Raw genomic sequence first — 24,794 nt, forward strand, 5'->3', positions numbered from 1 at the left:
GAGTAAATACAACCAGAACTCATAGAAGCACCACGGGACTCAGACAGGCCAAGGGTCTTTCAACACAGCCCTTCACAAAAGCACTTTCACATCTGACTGCAAAACGACCCTGTGAGAGACAAGGCAGCTTTTATTTGTTCCCATTTTACAGATGCAATCAAGGCTCAGAGATGCATTCTTGTAAATGAAGAGCTTCCAGACAAGTGCTAGGCACTCACTCGCCCTCTGGGGGCTGCAGGCAGAAGCTCAAGGATTGTGGAGCCAGGATGCCCCTCCTGTCAGCCAAGAGCAGAGCCTGGCCCAGGGGGCATATGCAGATTTCAAAGAAATTACTAAACCAGTTAAAAGACAAATATTTTAATCTAGTTTTCCCATTTTGTACTAAATCATTAATACAGGTCACAAATTGCATTTATTTGCAGACATCTAGAAAACAATCAAAAGTGTATATATACCTCTCTCTATAGATCTTATTAATAAATTTTATTTGGACAAGAGAACTTGTGCCACAACAGTTTAAACAGCATGATGAAAGACTGCAACACTCCAAGAGTGGTCACAGATATGTACAACATGGGAAGAAAAAGTTGCACCTCAGAGCCGATCATGATCAAGTTAAAAACACCTGACATATAGTATACGTGCTAATAAACTTCCTTCAGGTCATGACCAGCATGAAAAAAATCAGGAGGCAGACACTCAGCAAACGTTTTGTAAATGTGTACAGCAATATGCTGCATTTAAGAGTTAAAATCAGATTCTACTTTAGTGTTAGCATCAAGCCCTTAGGAGAAATCCAAAAAAAATCTCCTTCCCCATTTACACACATCAAAAACTATTCACACTTAGGGCCGAATGGGGCAGCTGGCCACAGAACCCACTAGGTCCTTGCCCGCGTGGAAACAGTGAGGGCTAATACTGAAGGTCTCTTTCATATCCTGGCTCACAGCCACCTTCTGGCTATAATTCCATCTATCAGTCGTTAAATAAAACCAGCAGAAAGCAATGCAGGTCTCTGGGAATCTCATCCCTTCCATAAGAAAAATGCTCTGCCAATTCAAGTTTCACTCAGTCAGGAAGACGGAAGGATTTAAGGCTTCGGTGACAATTACAATCCTCTGAGAAATTATTTTCCCTTAAAGTCAAGATAAGATAATAGTGTTTACTGTACTTTCTCTTGACTCATAAAATCCCTGGTATTGGTGTAGGCAACTTGCACCTGCAATTAAGTCTGCAAGGGAGGAAGGTCTCTCCTACTCCCAAGGGCTGCCCAAGACCACACATGTGGAGAGCACTGTCGAACCTCAGCCACCTAGGAAGCAGGACAAACACTGAGGCTCAAGCTGTCTAGTAGGTCGAGGAAGCTGTGCTCATGGCATCTTCAGAGATTTTGGTACTGGCAGGGTGGATGCTTGCAAAGTACTTGACATCACTGTCCCGATCCATCTGAAGAGCCATGATGGTCTGCTCCACGGCTTCCTGATGACAGCTGGCGGAGGTTAAGAAGCAGTCTGGAAATGAGAAGTGCAGTTACAAACCAAATCAGTCCGTGAGTTCAGTTTTGTCAAGTATATACAGTTCTTAGTCATTAGAAACACAATTTTCTTACAAGTATAAACATAAGTTATGTTGAATTCATAAACAGTAATCCAAACTGATTTGTACTATATGAAAAAAAATCCCCAAACATAAGGGAATTGTAACATTTACCCTGGTTTTTTTTTGTTGTTGTTGTTGAGGAAAATTTGCCCTGAGCTAACATCTGTTGCCAATCTTCCTCTTTTATATGTGAGCTGCTGCCAAAGCATGGCCACTGACAGACAAGTGGTATAGGTCCACGCCTAGGAATGGAACCTGGGCCGCCAAAGCAGAACGCACCGAACTTAACCACTAGGCCACCAGGGTTGGCCCACCCTCACTGTTTTTATAGGATTAAGTCTCATGGTATTCAACAGCAGGGAAGATAATAAATATACTAAAACTTATACTTGTTATAGGTATTAATTAGCTTAGTAAAAGGAAAAATACTTCCAAATACCAACCCCCCCCCACACACACAGAAAACCAGAGTCTTCTCTAGCCATTCCATTATAATTGCTATTAAAGAAATTCAAATGAACTCCCAAGGAGAAAAAAGAAGCAATATTCATTTACTCATATTCTGTGAAGCCTATTACAAACTTCTTTCTGCGCTTCACTCATGAATTCATGCCTTCAAATGATATTTATTAGGCATTTTGGGGGGATTACAATAAATAACCTGAATCTTGAGGAGCTTATAATTTGCAGCAAAGCAAATACAATGGGGCACTTGTTTGCAGCCTGACAAATGAAAAGGGGAGGAAACACACTCATGCCTCCCAGCCCCAAACAGCAGTTAACAGATGTCAAGTGGGGTGCACCAAAGGCAATAATTTTTCATAGTCATAAGTGAATATCCAATTTTTCAAACTACTAAGTTTTAAATTATAAAAATAAATTCACCTAGAACAGAAGAGTGATAATTAAAAGTCCCTTTCCTTGCCCTTTAATCTTCTGTGTCCTCTCCCAGAGGGAGCCACTATTAACAACTTACAATATACTCTTCTATCGCAGATTATTCCTATGAACATATAATACTTCTGCTTAGATATTTATCTATTCATGCAGTCTATGAACCTCCTCCCTACCAAATACACATTTCTACATAGAGGCACCACCTACCTTTTTCTAGTAGGGTTTGTCGTAATGTCTTTGCAAGGAGCACTCTAACGTTGGGAACCCTGTCATTTGCTAAGGTGAGCAAATGTGGCATCAGATGCACAGCAAACTGGTCCATAGGAAGGCAATCATCTTCAATGACAGTCTGGGGAAAAGAAACAACTGCTTTAGATTTGCCCATGTAGCCTACAAAGCCATCATACTAGCTCACGAAATCTTTTAGTAACAAGTTATGTGCTAGAGATTTTAGTTCCTGCTTTTTAAACCAATATTCCAGGCACTTGGGAACTCAAAACAAAAATGACATAACTAAGTCCCTCCAGAGACACACAGTTTCTCAACTGCTCCAAGGAGACCTGGAGTGTTCACAGTCGTGTTCATTTTCACACCTGTGCTACAGGCCAGACCCTGGAGCATCCTCCAATGGGCGGCTGGGGGGACGGGGGAGCGGGGGCCAGCTTTGTAAAGAGCTGGGTGGACTGAGGGAGAGAGGATGAGCCAGGCAGATCAATACCCAGTCTGAGGGAACAAGTAACCCTATAAAGAGCCAGATGGCAAGTTCTATTCCTTAAGGATAAGAAAGAGGGTGTTGAGAGGTAAGGAGTTAAAGAAGAAACACAGTTCTATTTTTTTTTTTTCACGGTGTACTTTCTTTTTTTTTAATTTATTTTTTATTTTTTGTTTATTGCAGTAACATGGTTTATAACATTGTGTAAATTTCAGGTGTACATCATTATACTTCTATTTCCGCATGGATTACATCATGTTCACCACTCAAATACTAATTACAAGCCATCACCACACACATGTGCTGAATTATCCCTTTTACCCCCCTCCCTCCCCCCTTCCCCTCTGGTACCCACAGAAACACAGTTCTAGATAGAAAAGCGGTAAGTCACACACAGGCAAGTCCTTGCTCACCTGGCAAACAAAGACGAAGGCCTGCCGACCAGACCACTTGGGACATCTACCAAAATTTTCCACAAGCTCATTGATGAGGTCCACTGCAAATGTCGGCGGTGTTGCCGTGTGCAGTTTCTTCACCATCTCACTGACCTAGGAGGGTGAACACAGAGAAGTGAGAAATACCTTCTGTTCTATGATCTTATTAAATAGTTTGCTGATCTAAAATTGTAAAAATTTTAATACATACCAACTTGTAGGAAATCCAACGAACAGAAGAAACTTTATCTGCACATAGATTCAGGGCAATGGGGCGTAAATAGTCATAAACATCTCTGGGACTATATAACTCTAGAAGTAAAATCAGCTGTCTAAAGAAATGAATTATAAAAATAAAAATATAATTAAAATTTAAAAATAAATAACAAATGAAAATATGTTATTCATCTGAACAATCTGTAATACTGGAGAGTATCTGTGAGATAGTATTAATTACACACAGACTGGTGATTAACCTGGTCTCTCATGCACAGAATTACCTCCAGTCTCTGTGAATGTGGAGCTGCATTTAAACACTATGCAAGTTCAAGAAGTATCTCTTCTCCTCAGAATGTAAGGAAAACAAATGCTGTGGAATTCTGTGTCCACAGGGACAGAAAGAGCAAAGTATTTCCTAGTATGTTCAATCGGAACATGGAACACATTTTTTCCATAGTAACTGTTATGAATGTGCTGAAAAAATTCCATCCACAAATCAGTTATCTAAGCAGGAAAGTTCTAGCAGTTTTAGGTAGCCTGGAGTGTATTTGTCAAGGCTCTGAGCAGCCTCCAAGGGGATGATACATTTACTAGGGATAACATAAGAGGTCCTCTAGCAACTGTTCCTACTACATCTGATGAGAACTGAAGACTAACAGATCCACCAGGCTAATTTAAGTAGATGCAACAATGCCCTTGAAGAAATGCCTCGGATACGAATGAGACTTTTGCTTTTCAGATTTTACGTTTAACGTTATTTATATTTATAATCAGCAGGAAGTGAACTCTAAACATGAACGTAGATAATGTAACAATGTTAAACGCACCCGTGTATATACATAAACATAAATCCTCAAGGAGAGAGGCACACTTATCACCTCTATTTTCTGACACTGCAGATTTTCTCACTGCCCTCCCCTGGATGCTCATGAGAAAGCCTGAGATCAGAGAAGGAAAGTGGAGAGAGGGAGGGATGAGGAGTGACTGCTTAAAGGGCACAGGTTTTCCTTTTGGGATGATGAAACATTCTAGAACTAGCTGGTGCTAACGGTTGCACAACATTGTGAATGCACTAAATGTCACCAACGGCAAATTTGGTTATGTGTATTTAACCACAATTTAAAAAAAAATGAGGGTGAAATAGACCTTAAAAAAAACTGAGAAAATTCAGTGCTGGCAAGACCTGCATTACAAGAAATAGTAAAGGAATAGGATACCAGACAGAAACTTAGATCTACACAGAGTAACGAACAAACCCAGAAAAGGTAATGATGAAGTACATACGTACCCCTCCCAACACACAGTCTAATAAACTGTTAGAACTTACTCAGCCAGCTCAGCTCGAAAGCGCCAATTTCTACTATTATCTGTCACCAAAAACTCCTGAAGTTGATAAAGATATTCTCTTCTTTTGTCAATATGAAGAAGCTGAAGTAACAAAATAAAAGTATTCACGAGGACAAGGTATAGACATTATTTCTTTTACTAGACTGCTTAAAAATGACGATAAATAATATGCTTAATTCTTCTGAAGGAGTATAGACGTAGTACGTACACTTAACTGTTTTAAAAATTGGTATTAACTTCATTTTCCCCTGATAATCCCATTTACCTTCAGGAGTCATTATCCCCTTTTGAAACATTTACTTATTGAGCCAGTGAGTGACCTCCACTGACCTCTCCAGTGCCTCGGGCACAGCTTTGTTATAGCGCCCAACGACTTTAATCACATGACACCCTTGTTACCCACCCCAGGTCCTTGAAGACTGTAACTATGCTCTTATTCATACTGAGCTCAGTGAAGGGCACTGTGACGGCACATAGTCAGTGCTCAACAAATGTTTGTTGAGTGAAAAAAATAAAAATAAATTTATCCCAATAATCGCTCTACAAATATTTACAAGTAGGTGTATAGTCAACAAGGGGGAAAACCCTGAAATTTGATATCAACAGAAGCGAATAAACATAACTGTATGCTGAATAGGTAAGAATCACACAGAAAAAAAAAGCCTCAGTTTGAACTTAGTACTCTGACCACACATCTTCAAGGGAGACCTGCTAACGACAAAGCACTGAAGGAAATCTTGAACGTGACTTAGTTGATTTGATGTTGGAATTATTATTGGTGGACTAATTCTGAAACTATTTCATGTATGTTGTAGAACTGAGCAAAGGACTAAACATGTTAATGTTGTTAAGAACGGAGTTTTTACCATGAGAAAAAAAATATGAAGTGAAGGAGAGGAAATGATATTAGAAGTAGAGATATTAATATGAATTCAATAATTTAAAAAAACCCAAAAAACAAAAATCCCCCTCCTAGTTCCCATCCCCTGAAAAGGCCTAAAAGAAATGAAACCCGGGAGCAATGTGCACATTTACTGCCTGGATCTTGGCTTCTAACTGCCACTTATCACTAAAAAAGACCAGGGTTCTCTGAGAAATAGCTAACTCCAGGCTAGGGCCGAGAAAGGAGAAGGTGGGCCTGGAAGTGAGGATGTGCTTAAAAATGAGGGGACAGATCAAAAGGACACAGGAGGCAGCTGTAAGGGGTTCCTATTAGCCAAATTTCATGTTTAAAACAAATGACAGAAATGGATTACATTACACTGAATAAAAAAATAATTCTGGAGTCCACACTCAAACTAAAAAAACTTCTGAAAAGGGGGAAGGAGAGAAGGGAAAAGTTATCTTTACATGAGAATGCCAACTAATAAATATAGAAGGAACTATAAAAATAGAAAATCAGTATTTGACAACTAACACAGTAACAACTGATTCAGGCAAGAACCACATATAGATGCACGGATGCAAAAGCTCTGGGTGAAAGATTTGGGGGTGGGGTGGGGGGAGATATTCACAGAGTTTGAAAGCATCAACCCACCCAGTGGTTATCAATCACAAAGGGGTCGTTTACAATGGAGAAAGCGAGCTGAGACCACCATAACCAAGGGACCAGACTCAGCATCATCGGTGATCAGAAGAGTCAGCATCAGTCACCCCTGGTGTAATGCACTCAGAAAAACACCCACAGATGGGGAATATTCCCACAAAGAAAACCTGTTTAACATGAATCTAACTGTGTAACAACACAGAGACAATTTCAAATTGAGTGGTATTCTGCAAAACAACTGGCTTGGCCTCTTCAAAAATGCCAATGGCATTAAAGACAAACAGGGAAACTGTTCTAAACTTAAGAGGACTAAAGAAACATGATATTTAAATTCGATATGCAATTCCTGACTGGATTCTGAATCAGGGCAGGGGGGAAGCTATAAAAGACATTACTGGGACAATTAGAGACATTTCAACATGATCTGTATAAAATATAACATGGTATCAATGTTTTTTAAAAAGTAAGATTACAATACTTCTGTACCTCAAACCTTAGAACTAAAGGAGAACCAATTTCAAGGCTAAAGTCTAAAGAACAATAGTATTCCAGGACTGAACGATTTGTAAAGTCAGGGCTGCTCACCTTAGAGACCGGCGACTCCACAGCGAAGGAGCGAGGACTAAAGGTGCATTCTCAGCCCCCTGGACACCACATAAAGCCTCCAAACTTCATGTTTATGGAAAGTTTTTACATATATTTAATTCAATAATTTTGGAAAAAAGGTATAAAGGCTTGTAACCATGATCTTACATCATTTAAAAATGAAATTTAGCATATGTATTTTTAAATTAAAAATTATACCACCAGCAAAACTGATCAGAATAAGACATTTTTTTTTTAAGTCATATCTCACCATTGACTCATGACTACATTTCCTCACATAAAACACAGAGAAATCTATCTTGGTGGTAGCAGAAAATCAAAATTTTAGATCTACAGTGGAATTTTAGTGTTTTTATGCAAAATAATTTAAAAGTTACCTTCAGAAAATCATGCAAATGTTTAAGGACACCTATCCTGACTTCATCGAGGTCTTTTAAAAATCCATTAAAAATTGGAACCAGATCTGCAGCTGTCAACTGGTCTCCAAGAATGACTGCAAGCTCGTGGATGGAGAAGGCTAGTGTTCTCCGCACTTTCCACTGCAGAAATAAAAAGAACTGCGTTAGGCAGCTAAGCACAAACGCTTAGTACTCTAACTTCTACTTCTAACTAATATACGAAGGCAATTTAAATCTGAATGTTATTAATCTCAAAAAATTAAATCAGAATAAAAGTAATAGTAATAATAGATTTAAAAATGCCTACTATGTAACAAAAACCAGCAGAAAAAATTTAAATCCCTGCATGGTATGTATTATCTCCCTTTGATTTGTGAAGAAATAAATGCTTGGAAATCACTACATAGTTTTTGTAGTTGTCTGAACACTAGATGCTTGATTTACTGATGTCCCACATCAACCAAAGGCGGGCTAGCATCATCCTCGCTTTAATGTTCCCCTTCCGGTTCCTGTACAGTCTATCCTGGATTAAAAAACAACAAAACTTGTTTTTAAGGAACTGGCAATTAAAGAAATACAAAAATAGGAAAATCTTTTGCACACAGCCCTGAACAAGAACTCCTAAACAGAAATGCCTTGCATTTACAGGAAACTTTACATTCAAAACATCTTTTTCTTCATGTTGCCTTAATTTAAAAATCTTTACTTTGTTACTCAGCTTAGAACTTTACCGCTAAGAAGCTGTTTTAAGCAAAGTTTTATTCTTGCTCCCAAACACTAGAACCCGTTCTTGAAATAAAATTTTATACCCATATTCAATATATCAAACAGATGAAGGCAGAGATATTCTGATGGAGGGGAGGAGACGGAAGGCATGAAGTCCTGCCCATCGAGAGCCGTCCTCGTCACCAGGAGCCCTAAGGTACCTGCCCCACAGGAACCCCGCGAGTTCTGAGGAATAAGGATGGAAATCCACTAATAATAGAGGAGAAGTACTCTAAGGAAACTGGGCCTTTGTGGTCCCTTGCCCAGTGTCACTGCTGAAAAAGTGTGTCAACAGTGGTTTCTTAACTCATAGGTAGAGGAGGATCTTCAATTATGTGCTCTTACTTTCAACTTCTAACTTGCTGAGTCAACGGCACTGATTCTTTGAAAAGTGCAGAAATCATTCATACCTCAGTCCACATTAGTCTAACCAGACTGCTTTCTTAATAACTGAGAGATTAATTTCACCAAAGCAATAGGTTTCGTGGAAGAGGGGAAAAATTCTGTTACACGGAAACCAAACCTAACAGCAGGGGAAGTTAAGTCAACAAAGCCTAGGAACACAGCCCCCCAAAAGTCACAGATATGCAGACAAAACGCCCTAGGGTCAACGCTTCACATCTGTGTTCTTCCAAGGGGGTGGGGGTGGGTACAGGGCAGAGCAGCCCCATTAACCCCTCCCCTGCACTGCAAAGCCCTGGACTCAGGACCACTAAGGTTTAAAAAACAGTCAAAGAAGTGTTTATAGCATTGTTTCTATGGGGAAAGCTACATCTATACATAAACTCTAGACAATAACACATTTGGAAATTAGGAATTTAGGCATGTCAAATGTGATGATAATTTCTAATACTTTAGATAAAAGAGAAGCCACCAAACTGTGGAACTTGAACCATACAAAAAGAAAGCTCTTTGATATTACTTTTAAACTCTTCTGCACATAACTTCCTGTAATACCAAGTACTTACCAGAACATGAACAGAAATTCTACTAGGTTTTGAAAGGCGAAACACTGTGCCTTCTGTATGCAAGTCTGATTAATTCCCTAGTGGCCTCACTCACCTGCATGTCTGACGCCAGAGTCTCGTAAGTCTCTCTCAGGCAGTGCCAGTTCTGCCTGCCGAGTGTCAGGGCCACGCCTGGAAGGCTATATGCACAGTGCTTAGCAATTTCAGTATCCACCGTCTGTGCACGAGAGGGGTCAGTCATAGACAAATACTGATCTAGGAGAGCCTGTGGCACAACATCCTAAGGAAGAGAGACACGACAGTGATGCACCAGGAGCAGCTGACACATAAATTAGCTAAACTTATTTTTAAATATATGGATTTAACATAGCATCTCAAACAGTAGAGAAAACAATCTCTAATTTTCAGGTATCTAGTAAGTGAAAAGAGCTAAGAAAAACATGCCAACGGAAAAACATATAAATAAACAACTCCAGGAGAAAAACAATGACTCAGATCCTAAAACAGAGAACAGCTTAAGGGACAATTAGAATTGATTACTAAATTTAAAAGATACACTAAGACTAAGAACAGCACCTTTCAAATGTGGGCAAAGATCATAAAGTCTGATGTAACCTAATGAATGTGGTAAACAGGCACGCCCGTGCACTATTACCAACATGTATTTTAAAAAAATACCACCACCCACCGTTAGACAGAAACTATAAAAATCTGAAGTATATATATCTCTAACCATTTGTATAAATGTAAGGAAAAGAAGAATGTATGTATAATATAACTTGAGAAGGATATACAAAAGAAAGGTAAAATTGACAGCTTTAGGGGAAGCAAAGTGGATGGTGGAGGAGAAAAACGTCACTGAATGCTTTTGTACCTTTTGAATTTTGAACCATGTAAACTTGTTAGCTATTTAATTTTATTTATTTATTTATTTATTCCCCCAAAGCCCCAGTAGATAGTTGTATGTCATAGCTGCACATCCTTCTAGTTGCTGTATGTGGGACGCGGCCTCAGCATGGCCGGAGAAGCAGTGCGTCGGTGCGCGCCCGGGATCCGAACCCGGGCCACCAGCAGTGGAGCGCGCACACTTAACCACTAAGCCACGGGGCCGGCCCATAAACTTGTTAGCTATTTAAAAAAAATAAATTAAAATTGAAATAAATTCATTCAAAGAATGAGACAATCTGTTTGTCTTGACTTGAAAAGACATCTACAATAAAAGTGGTAAAAAGCATGTTTCAAAACACCACGAATACTGATTCCATGTTTAATAAACAGAACAAACGAAAATAAAGAACATATACCATCTGACCTAGGAAATCTACTTATAAAAATATATAGTCCCAGAAGCAAACAACACACGTAACGATGATGAATGTAGCACTGCTTGTAAAATCACAACAAAACTTAACCTGGATGCAGGTAAGGAGCTGGTGAAGTACCAGCACCTTCTCAGAACGGATAACGACACAGCGCTGTGTGGGGGCTGTGCTGCTGGTGGGGGGAGAGTCCTTACACGCTCATACGGAAAGATCTCCAAGACACAAGTTTTAAAAATAGAAAAAAAGGGGCCAGCCCTGTGACATAGCGGTTAAGTGCGCGTGCTCCGCTGCTGGCGGCCTGGGTTCGGATCCTGGGCGCGTGCACCAACACACTGCTTGACAGGCCATGCTGTGGCGGCGTCCCACGTGAAGTGGAGGAAGATGGGCACAGATGTTAGCCCAGGGCCAGTCTTCCTCAGCAAAAAGAGGAGGATTGGCATGGATGTTAGTTCGGGGCTCATCTTCCTCACACACACATGCACACTAAATAAATAAGTAAATAAATAAGTAAATATTTAATAAAAAAAAAAGAAAGAAAGAAAGGCAATTTCAGTAATTCCATAAGCATATTTTCCCACCTTAAAAATCTCTGAAACTGGAGTTCACCTTGTCATTGACGGCACTTTATAATGATGTTCAGTCATTTTTTCATGTTTTCATCCCTGAAATCAAGCTGTATCATAATTCTTGGCAACTTAGGCCTGATGAAATATCTAGGCATGATGGTATGATTCTATTTGTCTTCAAAAGACAAAAACGGGTACATATGTACCCTAAAAAAATTTATGAAGAAATACAGATGGCACAGTGATCTGAGGTTACTGTGAATGACGAATGGGCTCACAGGTGTGAGAAGAGGTCCATTTTTTTTGTGTGTGTGAGGAGATCAGCCCTGTGCTAACATCTGCCAATCCTCCTCTTTTTTTTTGCTGAGGAAGACTGGCCCTGGGCTAACATCGTGACCATCTTCCTCCACTTTATATGGGACGCTGCCACAGCATGGCTTGCCAAGCAGTGCACTGGTGTGCACCCAGGGTTCTGAACTGGCGAACCCCGGGCTGCCGCAGCAGAGCGCACGCACTTAACTGCTTGTGCCACCGGGCCGGCCCCAGAAGAGGAACATTTTTGCTTATATTTTACTACTCTCTTATTTGAATTTTCTTATCGAAAGTATGATATATTAGTCAATCTTTAAAAAACCTCCTTATAAGAAGGACCCAATTCAGTGAGAAATGGGTTTCAAAGAGGAATTAACAACACCTACACAAAATAAAGCATTTTTTTGTCACTTACTTGTACTTTAGATCTCCTTTCCTCATCAGGACTAAAACTGCTATTGGTGCTCAAGTCCAAATCATTGTGAATATAGCAAAGGCTGGAGTCCATATTCTGTCAGGAAAAAATATTTACTTAAAGCACTGTCCTGTCTGTAGGTTTCCTTCATTTAAGTATTACTTACCTTTCAAGACTGCCAAAGGTACAAAGTCATATAAATTCTTCATATAAATTCTTCACGCTTTTAAAAGTTTATAAACATACCTAAGATCTCATAAGAACTTACCCCTGCCTTAAATCAAACTTTCTGAATAGGTTGCTAAATGTATCAAAATGAATTTCAGAATCAAACTTATTGAAAAGGAAACTTAAAAGTAATTTTGAAATGGCTCAAATATCTAAAATTGCTTTATTTATAAAATAGTATGTAGAGGGTTGCTTTCAGTCAACTGTTTTAGAAGCCACAAATATCATATACGGTTTTTCTTCTATTGTTTCTATTCTTGGCTATTTCTAATTTCGTAAATATATTTTTTAACAGTCCCCAAAAAACCCCAAAACAAAACACCTTCTTTCCTTTTTCTTTTTCTTTTTGGTGAGGAAGATTAACCCTGAGCTGACATCTGTGCCCATATTTCTCTATTTTGTACGTGGGATGCCACCACAGCATGGCTCTACGAGTGGTAGGTCTGTGCCCGGGATCCAAACTTGCGAACCCCAAGGTGCCAAAGCACGCGAACTTAACCACTATACCACCGGGCTGGCCCCAAAACATCTTCTAAAATGCAGCAATATCATAGGACTCAAATCTCCAATGATGATAAGTGGTCAGGGTTTCATTCTGATGTACTACTATTATACAAGATTTCTAACTATACCAGATGTCATCTAATAAAAAACAAAACAGACATCCACTAAAGTTCTAAGAACCCTCTTGCCACCCCCAATGTGTATGCAGCCACTCTTTCCTGAGCTTATCATTCAAGCTGCTCTGATGTGTGACCATTTGATTCTGACAATCTGACAAATCCCGTTTATATAAACAAGGCATAAGAAATACTGATACCAAATGATGCTGGCTTGGTGGGATGTAGCAGGAAATCAGGAAAGGATCATAGAGAACAGCTGGAAGTACACAGCGAAGATGATGCTAATAACAGTACCCACCCTCACACTCGAGTCCAGATAATGCCACTGGCCCTCCGCAACATGGCCTCAAGTCCCGATCTTCTGCTCAGAATACTGTGTTGCTTGCTGCAGTGAAATGGTCCGATCAGAAACAAAGCACCTCTCCAAAAAGAAAAGGGAAGAGTTAATTATTCTTGACAAAGGGCTTTGTTTCCAGTAAGACTATTTCACTGCAGTGAGCTACATTAACATTGAGGCTACCAAACTGGTCATGTAGACAGGATCAGGATTTACTTTTCCAAGCACTGAACATGACACTAACGTCACAAAGATAGGATGTGGTGACAATCACTTTTACTTTATATGCAAAAGGGGAAGCTGAGAAAATTAGTAACAAACAGAATGTACTAACTAGACACTGACTAGCTACAACCATTCCCCAACAAGGGACTTCTGATTCAAACTGCTCTCACGTGATAAACACTTTACGGAGGCATTACCTCAACAGCATCGCTGACGAAAGGCACGGAGACATCAGGATTTATTTTGCAGTTTGGTAGCTCATTTACGCCCAGCTCATCCTGCACATCACTTCTCTTTTCTGCACTGCTGGCCTCTTCGCGAGCGTCCAGACTGGAAGCGCGCAGCGCGGCAGACAGCACATCCACTTGTGCTGTAGGGAAATGGCAAATGAGCAGCAGAATTACAATGTGCTTGCAAGTTTTTCCTCCCTTTGCATTATATGTTATCAATGAAATGTATACTTTTTTGACACTGCCATCAAAAAGCTGAAAAAAAACTCTACTGTGGTGAATCATTAGTCCTCCAAGAGAAAAAGTAGAAAACTAATATGCTTTCATGAGATTAAAAATGTTTATCTACTACTGTACATTATTCTGCGTTAGTATGAAAAGAGAAATGCTATCTAGTTTTGGAGGTGCTTCCAGTTTATTAAAAGGAGTCAATTTCAGTATAAGTTAACTATGTTTTGGTAGTGCATGAATCGAACTGACAAGGCTTACTTACTAAGCTATTTTAGCAGAAGAGCAGTCACACAAACCCTGCCAACATAAAACAATGGTAATTACAAAGATTTTTGTTGCAGTTACATTTAAACATCTCATATCTTATTCCAGTTTACTTTTCTCTAATTCTTTTTGAACATGATATTAGTGATTTGTCCCAAACACAAGATCCCAAATAAGCACTGCTTTGTTTGCAACAAACCAAATGACAACTTACCAAGTAGTGGTTCTTAAATCTGGCAAATGGCACTGTCTAGGTTGAGTTACTCCTTTTTTATAAAAGTGATTTAAAACTAGGATTTTTCCTTCCCCCCCAAAAAATGAGAAATTTAGCAAAAAATATTGCTTAGTATTACTTCAAGTAACAATCCAACTGGATGCTCAAAATATAAAAATTTATAAATTAAAATTTTTTTGTTCAAATTTGTTTAGTACCAAGATTAGAAAGTGTACCCCCAGTCTACTTACAGATTATAAAAGAAGCAATCAGAGTAACTATTTTATTAGGATAAGCTATTACTAAGCTGCAGCATTTATCAAATTCTAGTCTAAGTTCATTAGGTACCTGGCAATAGAGATAGATACACACAGGATGAGGTTCTATTCTATTAGGTCATTATTTGCTAACTTAAGTAAGTAAACTGAAGGTATTAATCATAAAAAGTTACTCACGAAAAGCATCCTCAATCTTTTGAGCAATGCAGCTGAAATTTGTACTAATCCTTTTAATTACTTTAGCTCCCCCTTTTGGAATCTTTTAAGTCTCCAAAATGAAATCAAAATAGTACTAAAGGACACTGCACAACACATAAAGGTTAAAATGTTTTGTCCCACATAAAATGCGTGTGTGTGTGTGTGTGTGTGTGTGATCCCCAGTACAGCTCAATTCTGTTTCCTGGGAAGTAACTAAAATCAGAGACTTACACAGAAAATGCCTTAAATAGGTCATTTATCTCGAAATGGATTACCTACTTCTCTGTCTACGTTAATCTTTATTTTTAGGTTTGCACATTCATAAAAGTCTAAATGAGTTCACTGTGAAGTTACCTTCTTCAAAAATTGATATAAAGATCATGAAGAAAGAGCCTAGTGCTGATTCCTGAGGAAATCTGATGCTTACACTCTCCAGCCAGAGAAGGAGGTAGAATCTAACGCTTGGCTAATACTGAAACTTCAGCAGGATACACCACCATGTGGAATTTAAGAAAACTAAACACACAGGTCTTTACCAAGATCTGCACTTTACTTTCAGATCCAGTGTGGACTGAAATCCCAGGAACCAGAGCTCACTGAACCATGGATTTGTACAGAAACAGTGCCTAGTGACTCATGCTCAGAAATAGAGACCACCTGGAAACTTTGAACTTTACTTCTTCCCTGAACAAGCTGGGACAGCTGAGCTAAACCTTTATAATCTCTAACTCTTCCACAAAATTCACTGGTGGTCAGTCACAAATTCCTAACAATTTGTTGATTTCAATCAGCAAACAATATGATTTTTCTAACCGTGACTGCTAAAAGAGTCCACTTCTTCCATTGGGCCTAACTGGAAAGAAATCTGTGTTTTGTGAGCTTGGGCAGTTTTTCTTTTTGTAGTATATGAACCTAGCTGTGGTAAATCAAGCTGGCATCAACAATTCTACTCAGTCATTGCTCAAGTTCAATCCTCAATCAACCTGGCAATCCCAAATGTCAGGGTGTCGAACTATCCTGGACGAAGACAGACAAGCCTCAAATCCCCTTGGTGAGCATTTTGGAAAAGGGGATCTTTTACACCTTCATATTTTACTACTTCCTTTTCTGGCCTTCCATGTAGGATCTGTTTCTGCTCTATAACCAAGAAAGGGCTTTCTTTTCCTGACAGGAACATCTCATTCTACTCCCTGGAAACGCTTAAATTTTTGACCAAAAGCCCGCACACAAAAACCCCCTATCAATGCTTCACGAAGGTAAGAGTTAAATTAGCAAGACTGTGAAGCAAAGGCTGCCCTAAAAGAGAAAATACTTAAGTCTTGCTATTATTTCCCATGACAATGAAAAGATCAAGTGAGGAGGCTTGTGAAAGCTCCCCTTCAACTCCTGGGGGCAGGCCCTACGATGGTTTCTCTGGGGAGTGCGTCCCCACCACCTTGCTGCCCAACTGTCATGAAAAAATTTATACGTGCAACATAACTAGTTTAATCCCCGGTCGGAATCTAGTTTCCAATTTTGGACTTAAGTTCTGCCTTTCAAAAAGGTAGACATTTTCTGACAGTCTGTGGGAAACAACTGCCCACAACACGAAGTATCCAGACTTAAGCTATACTCCTTAAAAACCCAACCACCGTGCAGCACTATGGAAATCAAGGCATCGTTACTGAAATGAACACACCCTCAGACTTCAGGAAGATCAAATGCTCAAGAATTCTGTAGCCTAAGAAGAAAATGCCAACATGGCCCCTCAACATCATCCACAGAACGTCTGCCACACAGGTAGTTCAGTACTATCTCACCCTCCTGGGCTCTCTGAGGCCGGGGTTTCTGTCTGGGTGGTTGCTGCTGTATGTTTAGTGCCTAGGAGAGGATCTGGCACATAGAAGGCACTGCATAAGTAATGTTGAATGAATGACTCAGTCAACAAATATGTTATGGAAGGATCACCATTATGAAGAGAAAGAACAACAGGACAAATTTACATCGTAGCAGGTTTAAGAACTGAATTAGAAAGAGAATTGATTAAATCACAACATAGTATTTGTATTAAAATCTCTCAACTGCAGCCTGTAAATTTACAGTACAATTTTTTTATTGAGGTCAGAATAGTTTATAACATTGTCAACTTTCAGGCATACACTATTATTTATCAGTACACCATATATATGTGCCCCTTTTGCCCACCCCCCTCTAGTACAATTTTAAGTTAACAGTATTAGCCATCTTTGTAATGACCCTTGTGTACATGTAGGTCTTTTTAAAAAGCAAACTATGCATATTACTTTTAGCTTATTTTTAAAAAAAAAATTTAAAGTAGCTTATTCAATATTTCAGTTCATATTTGTTGCATGCTTACTACGTGTCAGAGAACTAGGAGGGACTGTAACACAGCGAGAACTCCCACAACAGGCTTAAAGCCTAGCTAACAATCTTCTTTTTATAAAAATGGAGTATAAGAAAAACAAAATATGAGAGTTATTGAAGTCTGATCAACCAAATAAAAGTTAAGTTGATAAATGATAAAACTTACTTAGACAAAAAGCAGAAAGCTGTAAAGACAAACATTTATGAAGAGTTGACTGTCCTAAGCTGTGAACACTCTTAGTTTTAGGTGTGATTTTCTCTGTGTCTCAATTCTCCTCATTTGGAGGTGGAAGAGAGTTGGAGGGATGGAGGGAGAACGTGAAACAAAACCCTCAGTACTTGATACATCGTCAAGCTGTCATAAAATGCAGCAGAGTGGTTAAAGGGGGGTGAGAATCAAGGCCAGGAGCCACAAATGAAAATAAGCAAAGAAAGTGAAGCTGTATGATTTCATAAAAAATAATCTACCATGAGAGACGAGAATAGGATATTCTATTGAAAATATTCAGTCTTCTGTTCTTGCCTTTGTTTCAGAACTTAATAAAAAGGAATGAACTATGGACACATGGAACAATAAGCATAAATCTCAAACACATTATGCTAAGTGACAGAGGTTAGACTCAAAAAGGCTTATATTACTTAATTCTATTTATGTGGCATTCTGGAAAAGGCAAAATCATAGGGACAGAAAACAGAACAGTGGTTGCTAGAGGCTGGGATGGAAGCAAGGAAGGACTAGAAAGGGGGGCAAGCGAATGTTTTGGGGTGATGAACTGTTTTGTATCTTGACTCTGGTGGTTACACGCAACTGTATATGTTTGTCAAATCTCACAGAACTGTCCATTCAAAAGGCTGAATATTACTGATATAAATTATATCCCAATAAACCTAAAAAAAAAGGTTAAAAAGAATAAAACTGACCATCTGCCAGTTACATTAAAATAACTTTCAACAATCAAGGACATCAATTTGCCTTTAATCAAATCATTTAATTTTCTCCAAGTGTAAAATTATAATAGGAAATCTTTAAAAATCATGATAAATTAAAGCCAAATAAAGATAACTGCTTTACTTTACCACCGATGCAATTTTCAAAGTTTAAACACAGTAAGGTTTTGTATGTTTCAAAAGGATACTGAAGATATCACTTTATCTGCTTTAAAAATGGATATTTCCTAACACTGAGTAAGCTGACAGTTTAGTAATTTTAGTTTTTGGAACCAGAAGGAAAAAAAAAATCCACAAAGTGATATAAGATCTGAAGACTTATAGTTGTGGGATTTTTTAAAATTGTTTTTTGTTTTAAACAACATTTCAGATTGCATTGAATGGTTATAGAGAGACATCAGGAAGGCCCTTGTCTTCACAGGTGTAGAAAGAACAGCTGCACCAGGTTCCAGCCCCATGGATCTGAAACCACCTCCCAAGCCCAGCAAGCACAACAGCTGCTTCAGGACATCTCACTTCACACACTGACACACATTCTGCTTACTTAACATAGAACAACCTTAAAGCTGTTGTTCACAATGAAAGGGTCAAGGTGATACATGTGTAACCCAATGGAAAAAAGTAAAAACTGAAAAACAAAGAAATCCAAATGACTCTTGTGAGCGTCTACAGCTATTAAAACATCATATTCCACAGGGAAATAGATAACTTTGTTTACTGTTAATAGACTATAGTCTTTCCGTGAAAAACAACACTGCACCTGCTATTTCATAAAAAAGCTAATGAGACCCAGAGCAAAATAGTTAAGGCAGAGCTCAAGATTTAAAATTGTAAATGTAAAAACGCTCTTTGAATGATTGTGAAAATTTCAGAGAGTGACTTGGGCATCAACAAATCTGTATATGCTACAGTTAGGAACAAAATGATGAGCTTATTGCAACAAAACTTCCTAAAAATAAGATATCATATTTATCAAGACAAGAATGTATAATAACGATAGTTAAAAAAAAAGTTTTAAAGGCAATTTTTCTGGAAAAATAACATTTTATATCAACTTTAGAAGAAAGAACTTGACTGACTCTCTCATACCTTTAACATCTGGATCGTCAATATGTGGCTCCAGATTTTCTATCATTTCTTCAAGTTCCTTTCTGGTGGCCATGGTGATATTTGAAGAACCTGGTGTGGTGACTTCAGGTGCTTCTTCTGGTGTCTCTGGGCTGAGTTCATTCCCAGAGCTCTGCTCAAGCTCTATATCTAGATCTATTTCAGGAAGAGGAGTCCTCCAGAAATGGAAGGAATTGTACAATTCCTGATCTAAGAAAGCTGAATCTTGTGAACTGGTGCCAACCTCTGGCCGTAATGTAGATTTGTAGTTACCAGGTTTTTTATCATTCTCATTACTAGCTGCTTCCTGATGAGATTCTGAGGACAAAGTACAAAGTAAAGAGTTGTCCACCGAAACACTTATTTCACCTGGAGACTTCCTAGATGTTTCAGCGTGATCTTCCATTGTGTTTTCCAGTTTGACACTGGAATTACTGGTACTGGGATCTGAAGTAACATCCTCTGGCCTGATTTGTATATCCTCTGAGACTTCTTGATCTCTGATCCTTTTATTGTTTCATTTGGGGAAAAAAATGAAAGTATAAAAATAATTACTGAAAAAAAATCAATCAAAGATACTACATACAGCATTTAGACATGTTAAATATTAAAAGTTAGATTATCTATACAATTGAGTAGTTTATGTATATTACTGATAATGCTGCTTTTTCCATCAGTTGTTCTGTGTTCAGAGATGTAAACATCTGTTAAGCATAAGTCTAGATATTAAAGCATTATATATTAGTTGGAGAAGATAACATTTAAGAACCATGGGATTCTATAATACCATGTTAATTTCAATAATAAAAAAAACTAAAGAGAAATAGTAGAAAGATAAATTCCTACAATGCATTTTAAGACAGACACATTACAAAAATTATCTGATTTTTAGGATTACGGTACTGCCACTCTGCTCCGATGACATACCGAAAAGCTGAGAATTAAAACCTATTTGCTTACATAAAAAAAGAATAGAAAAAAAAAAACCACCTTTACACAGCATTAGACAAGATCCTTATTTACTACCTCACAAAACGTATTAAAATCCACTTAAGTGTAAATACAGTTATTTTTATTTCTTCCACACTTTCCAGCTCTACTTCCAAAGGTTTTCCCAAAATGGAGTCATGACTTAATTGATAAGGACAGATGGTACAAGATCCTAAATTCAAGCCCATTGATTACCGCCATCCATTATCTAAACTAAAGCACTACAATAAGTTTTAATGTTTATCCCCTATATTTTATTTGACTCAAATTTAACAAACATGTATTGAGCACCTACTAGGAGCCAGGAAATGGAACCGATATCGAAGACTCATATGTGAATGAGATGCAGATCTTGCTCATGAGATTACAATTAGAGGCAAATAGGAGAAATGAACATATAAGCAAATAATTGCCAGAGTGGTAAGTTCAGACGGATGCACAATGAACACGGACAGCAGAGGTGGGAGTTGAAATTAAAAGGCTTTAGAGGAAATGATATGAGTTGTGTTTAGAAGAACTAATAAGTGTTTACGAGGCTAAGGGAAAGAAAATGTATTCAAAGAAGAAATAGAATATGCAAAGGCAAGAGCAACAGAAGAGGTAGAACACTTTCAGAAAACAGCAATTGAGTTCACTATGGCTAAGAGTAGAAGACGATGGACGACAAGGATGAAAAACTTTGCAGGAACCACTGTACTCCAAACTAAATACCTCTGGAATTTATCCTATGGGCTACAGGAAATAATGTAGAAATTAAAAGAATTATGTTTTTAGGTGTGTTATTTTTGAAAGACCATTCTGGAAGAAGTGTAGAAAATGGGTTGGACGTGAGACAGGAGGCAGGAATTACAGAAGAGCAGGTGAGAGATAGTGATGACTTTCTGAATGAAGGCAGTGTTTCTGGGGCTACAGAAAAAGTAAACACATTTAACTGTTGACAAAACCAATAAGATCTGTTCACTATTGCACGCTGGAGATGAGAGACAAAGGGAGGAATCTAGGAAGATTTCCAGATTTCCAGTTAGAGCAATTGAGTAGATGCTGGTAGCACCAACTAAAAGTGAAAAATGCAAGAATAGTTTAATAAGAAAGCAAATGAGTTCTGATTTGGATAGGCTGAGTTAGGTATCTGTGTCAAATTCTAGGTGGTGATGTGTATAAGAAGTGGTCAGATGCTGGAGACAGATTTGGAGGTTATCAACTCAGAAGGACAGGTGTGGGGCTTAGATGTGTGTGAGGCAAGAAATACGAATGAAGGAAAACACGACAGTTGTGTGGAATAACAAAGAGTGAAGGCATTTTTCTTGTATAAAAGGATGGTAAAGATGAATATATTTTTTAGGCTTAGAGAAAGAGGTCACAAGAGATGAAGGAATTGAAGACACAGGAGACTGATGAAATAACTAAATAAAGACACTGAAGAAAGCAATGTCTTTCTGAGAAGAAAGAATATGGGCTGAAAAACACAGGTGCACAGATTAAATGAGTGAAGAGACACCTCTTTCTAAGAAATATGAAAGAGAAACAAGGACAGATATGTAGGTAAATTTGTAAGGTGACTGTGGGGAAAAAATTAAAGGTGCTCCCTTGAAACATTATGTGCCTTTAAACATACCCAATAAAAGATACTAAACAGGAGGCTTACTAGGACTGTGCAAACGGAAGGTGACGTTAATGCTCACATAACATCCCGGGTAAACAGCCACCATACATGTTCTCATGAAATTATCACCTTCCCTCTGATTAGGCTTTATCTCATAGTAATGTTCACATCGTTTTCAGAAACATCTTTTTTAAAAACACATGATGATTATTTTTAAAAAATTTAAAATACAGATAAAAATGTTTAATAAGTCATCCGAAAACACACCCTGCAGTGGCAGTATTTTAAATTCTGGTGTTTCTCTTCCACTCTCATAACTATAAAATATATAGAGTGTACACGTAATAAAATTCTGTTACAACTGCGAAAGAACTGGATTGTAAGCTCTCAGATTCCTTTGCAGCACTGGTACTACATTAATATAAAACTCTAAGCCTTTTAGGGACTCAGATTCCACAATTACTCCTTATTCATAAAAATGAGGGATTGGCCTAGATGACCTTTAAGATCCTTCCCTCTCCAAAACAGTTCTTGAAGCTATTGCTGTTATGCAAAATAAATGCCTTCTATATGTGTATGAATTATATACTATTTTCCAATCAGGTTTGTCCTTATTAAAAGATATTTTTTTGTTTTGCTTTAAAGAACAGTAGTGGGATAACTGCTGAAATTTGAATGAAGTCTCTAGATTAGATGACAATATTCTATGTTAATTTCTTAATTTTGATAACTGGACTGTAGTTCTGTATTAATGTCTGTGTTTTGAGGAAACACACAGTGAAATATTTAAGAAAGGCAAAAAGAATATCATGTCTAACACAGAGATTGGATTGGTGGTTACCAGAGGGGAAGGGGGGAGGGAGGAGGGTGAAAGGGATAATTCGGCACATGTGTGTGGTGATGGGTTGTAATTAGTATTTTGGTGGTGAACATGATGTAATCTATGCAGAAATAGAAGTACAATGATGTACACCTGAAATTTTTACAATGTTATAAACCAATGTTACTGCAATAAACAAAAAATTAAAAAAAAAAAAAAAAAAAAAGAATATCATGTCTAAAACTTATTCTCCAAGAGTTCAAAAAAAAAGAATAATAAAGCAAGTATGGTAAAATGTTAACATCTGGAGAATCTGGATGAAGGGTATATGGATTCTTTGTGCTATTTTCGCAGTTTTTCTGATATCATGCAAACTAAATTTTAAAAATTATAGTAACATGATATTTTTTGGCCGGGGTAGGGAGCAAACGGGCAAAACTTGTAAGACTTTATCTATTACCTGATGATTTTAAGAAATTTCCCTTTAAAATACACAAAAAGAACCCAATTAAAAGGCCATTCAGTATGTAAAACTATTCCAAGGGCCTGAAGTTCTTTGATCACTATCTCACCATAGTATTAGATTAAATTTTAATATTCTTAGCAGAAAAAACAAAGAATGACTGGCAAACTCATTCTATCTGTCTAATGTAAAATTACTAGTTTGTTCAAACTTAAAACTCCTAGTACAGTTTTAAAGAGACACAAACTTTTTCCCTAGTATTAAATTCTGGGAAGAATTACTACATATATGAATAACAGTTGCTTCAAACTGTCAAAAATATAAATCTTATAAATACTAATTTTTCCTGGAGCTGGATAATAGTCAATGCAAGATCAAGCTGCTAAATGTCAAAAGTCTGATATTCTTAACTGTCAACTTTGAAATGCTATTATACAAGCAAACATTGTTTTGAAAATTGAGGAGACTTATGATTCTGCATAATGAGAGAATTGTCCTAAGAGACTGTAGTAACAAGAGCACCAGAAGGTAAGCCAGAAATTTCTCTCAAAAAGAGCCTTAAGTTTCCTTTAGTGTCTACATAAGTTTACAGTTACCATTTCAGAGTTCTTGACTAAAGACCATGGGCCTAGAAAAATAAAGTACACGTATTCCAAGAAGAAACTGATGTGTGGAACATCTGGTTAAAGAAGCACTGTATCCTGAGATGAAAGCAAAGAACACTCTCCAACATATGTCTTTAAAGTACTGTGAATTAACTAATTGAAGTTTTAACAACAATGAAACACTTGCAAATTTGTACCAATAACAATCAATTTTACTTGCACATAGTTGGCATTAAGCTAAACTGATAAAAACTAACATAAGTGGTGTAGTTACTTAAGGCTTTTGAGATTAAATCCATTATTTCCTTACAATAATTCATTCAAGTATGTGCCAACCATGTGCCAGGCCCAGTGAAGGTGTTAGTAAACACAAAGATAAACAACTCGACTGCTACATCGGAGGGACCTGTAGTCTAAGGGATAATATGTGCAAACATACAATTAAAACGATGATTAAAATTAGTGCTCTCTTTCTAGTGCTATTGACAGCCAAGACACAAAAGCTCTGAATTTCCTGAAAAACTCAGGAAAAGATTCTTGGAGATGGTGAGTCTAGAGACAGCAAACACGCTGACACTCACTCTGTTAAATATGAAGTATGGATGGAAGAGGACAGCTTCCCAAATAGATGGCAGGGAGAACCAAAAGAATACAGTGTATTCAGAGAATAATATAATAGTTGGTTTGACTAAATAGAAAAGAGAATGCTTATTTTACATAATTTAAAAATACAAATTTGAATGTTTAACTCTGCTTCTGGAAGTAGCCTTCATTAACACCTTCAAAGAAGCATTAACAGCCTGATCCAGGCTGCGTGAAAGATAAATCTGGTATATAAAGTCAGAGGTGGTTTTTTTTTTTTTTTTTGTGAGGAAGATTAGCCCTAAGCTGACATCCATGCCAATCCTCCTCTTTTTGCTGAGGGAGACCGGCCCTGAGCTAACATCTATTGCCAATCCT

At 37.9% G+C, this 24,794-nt stretch overlaps 1 protein-coding gene across 6 annotated transcripts in view; it reads right to left on the minus strand.

Moving 5' to 3' along the window:
• Positions 1–341: 341 nt before the first annotated feature.
• The window catches only part of PPP4R1 (protein phosphatase 4 regulatory subunit 1), a 64,374-nt gene continuing 39,921 nt past the window's right edge, over positions 342–24,794 (minus strand). For 5 of the 6 annotated variants that reach the window (XM_058556715.1, XM_058556713.1, XM_058556717.1 and 2 more), the window contains 10 exons: positions 19,336–19,859; positions 13,717–13,889; positions 12,107–12,202; positions 9,586–9,771; positions 7,738–7,899; positions 5,189–5,289; positions 3,854–3,974; positions 3,622–3,756; positions 2,704–2,845; positions 342–1,511 (listed from right to left, as the gene is read on the minus strand). In XM_058556715.1, the coding sequence (XP_058412698.1) occupies positions 1,348–1,511; positions 2,704–2,845; positions 3,622–3,756; positions 3,854–3,974; positions 5,189–5,289; positions 7,738–7,899; positions 9,586–9,771; positions 12,107–12,202; positions 13,717–13,889; positions 19,336–19,859 (1,804 nt within the window). In that variant the 3' untranslated portion in view covers positions 342–1,347. The remainder of the gene's footprint in view (positions 1,512–2,703; positions 2,846–3,621; positions 3,757–3,853; positions 3,975–5,188; positions 5,290–7,737; positions 7,900–9,585; positions 9,772–12,106; positions 12,203–13,716; positions 13,890–19,335; positions 19,860–24,794) is intronic. The other variant, XM_058556718.1, reaches the window with a different exon arrangement.

Source organism: Diceros bicornis, chromosome 16, assembly GCF_020826845.1.
Source record: "Diceros bicornis minor isolate mBicDic1 chromosome 16, mDicBic1.mat.cur, whole genome shotgun sequence".
Classification (NCBI taxonomy): domain Eukaryota; kingdom Metazoa; phylum Chordata; class Mammalia; order Perissodactyla; family Rhinocerotidae; genus Diceros; species Diceros bicornis.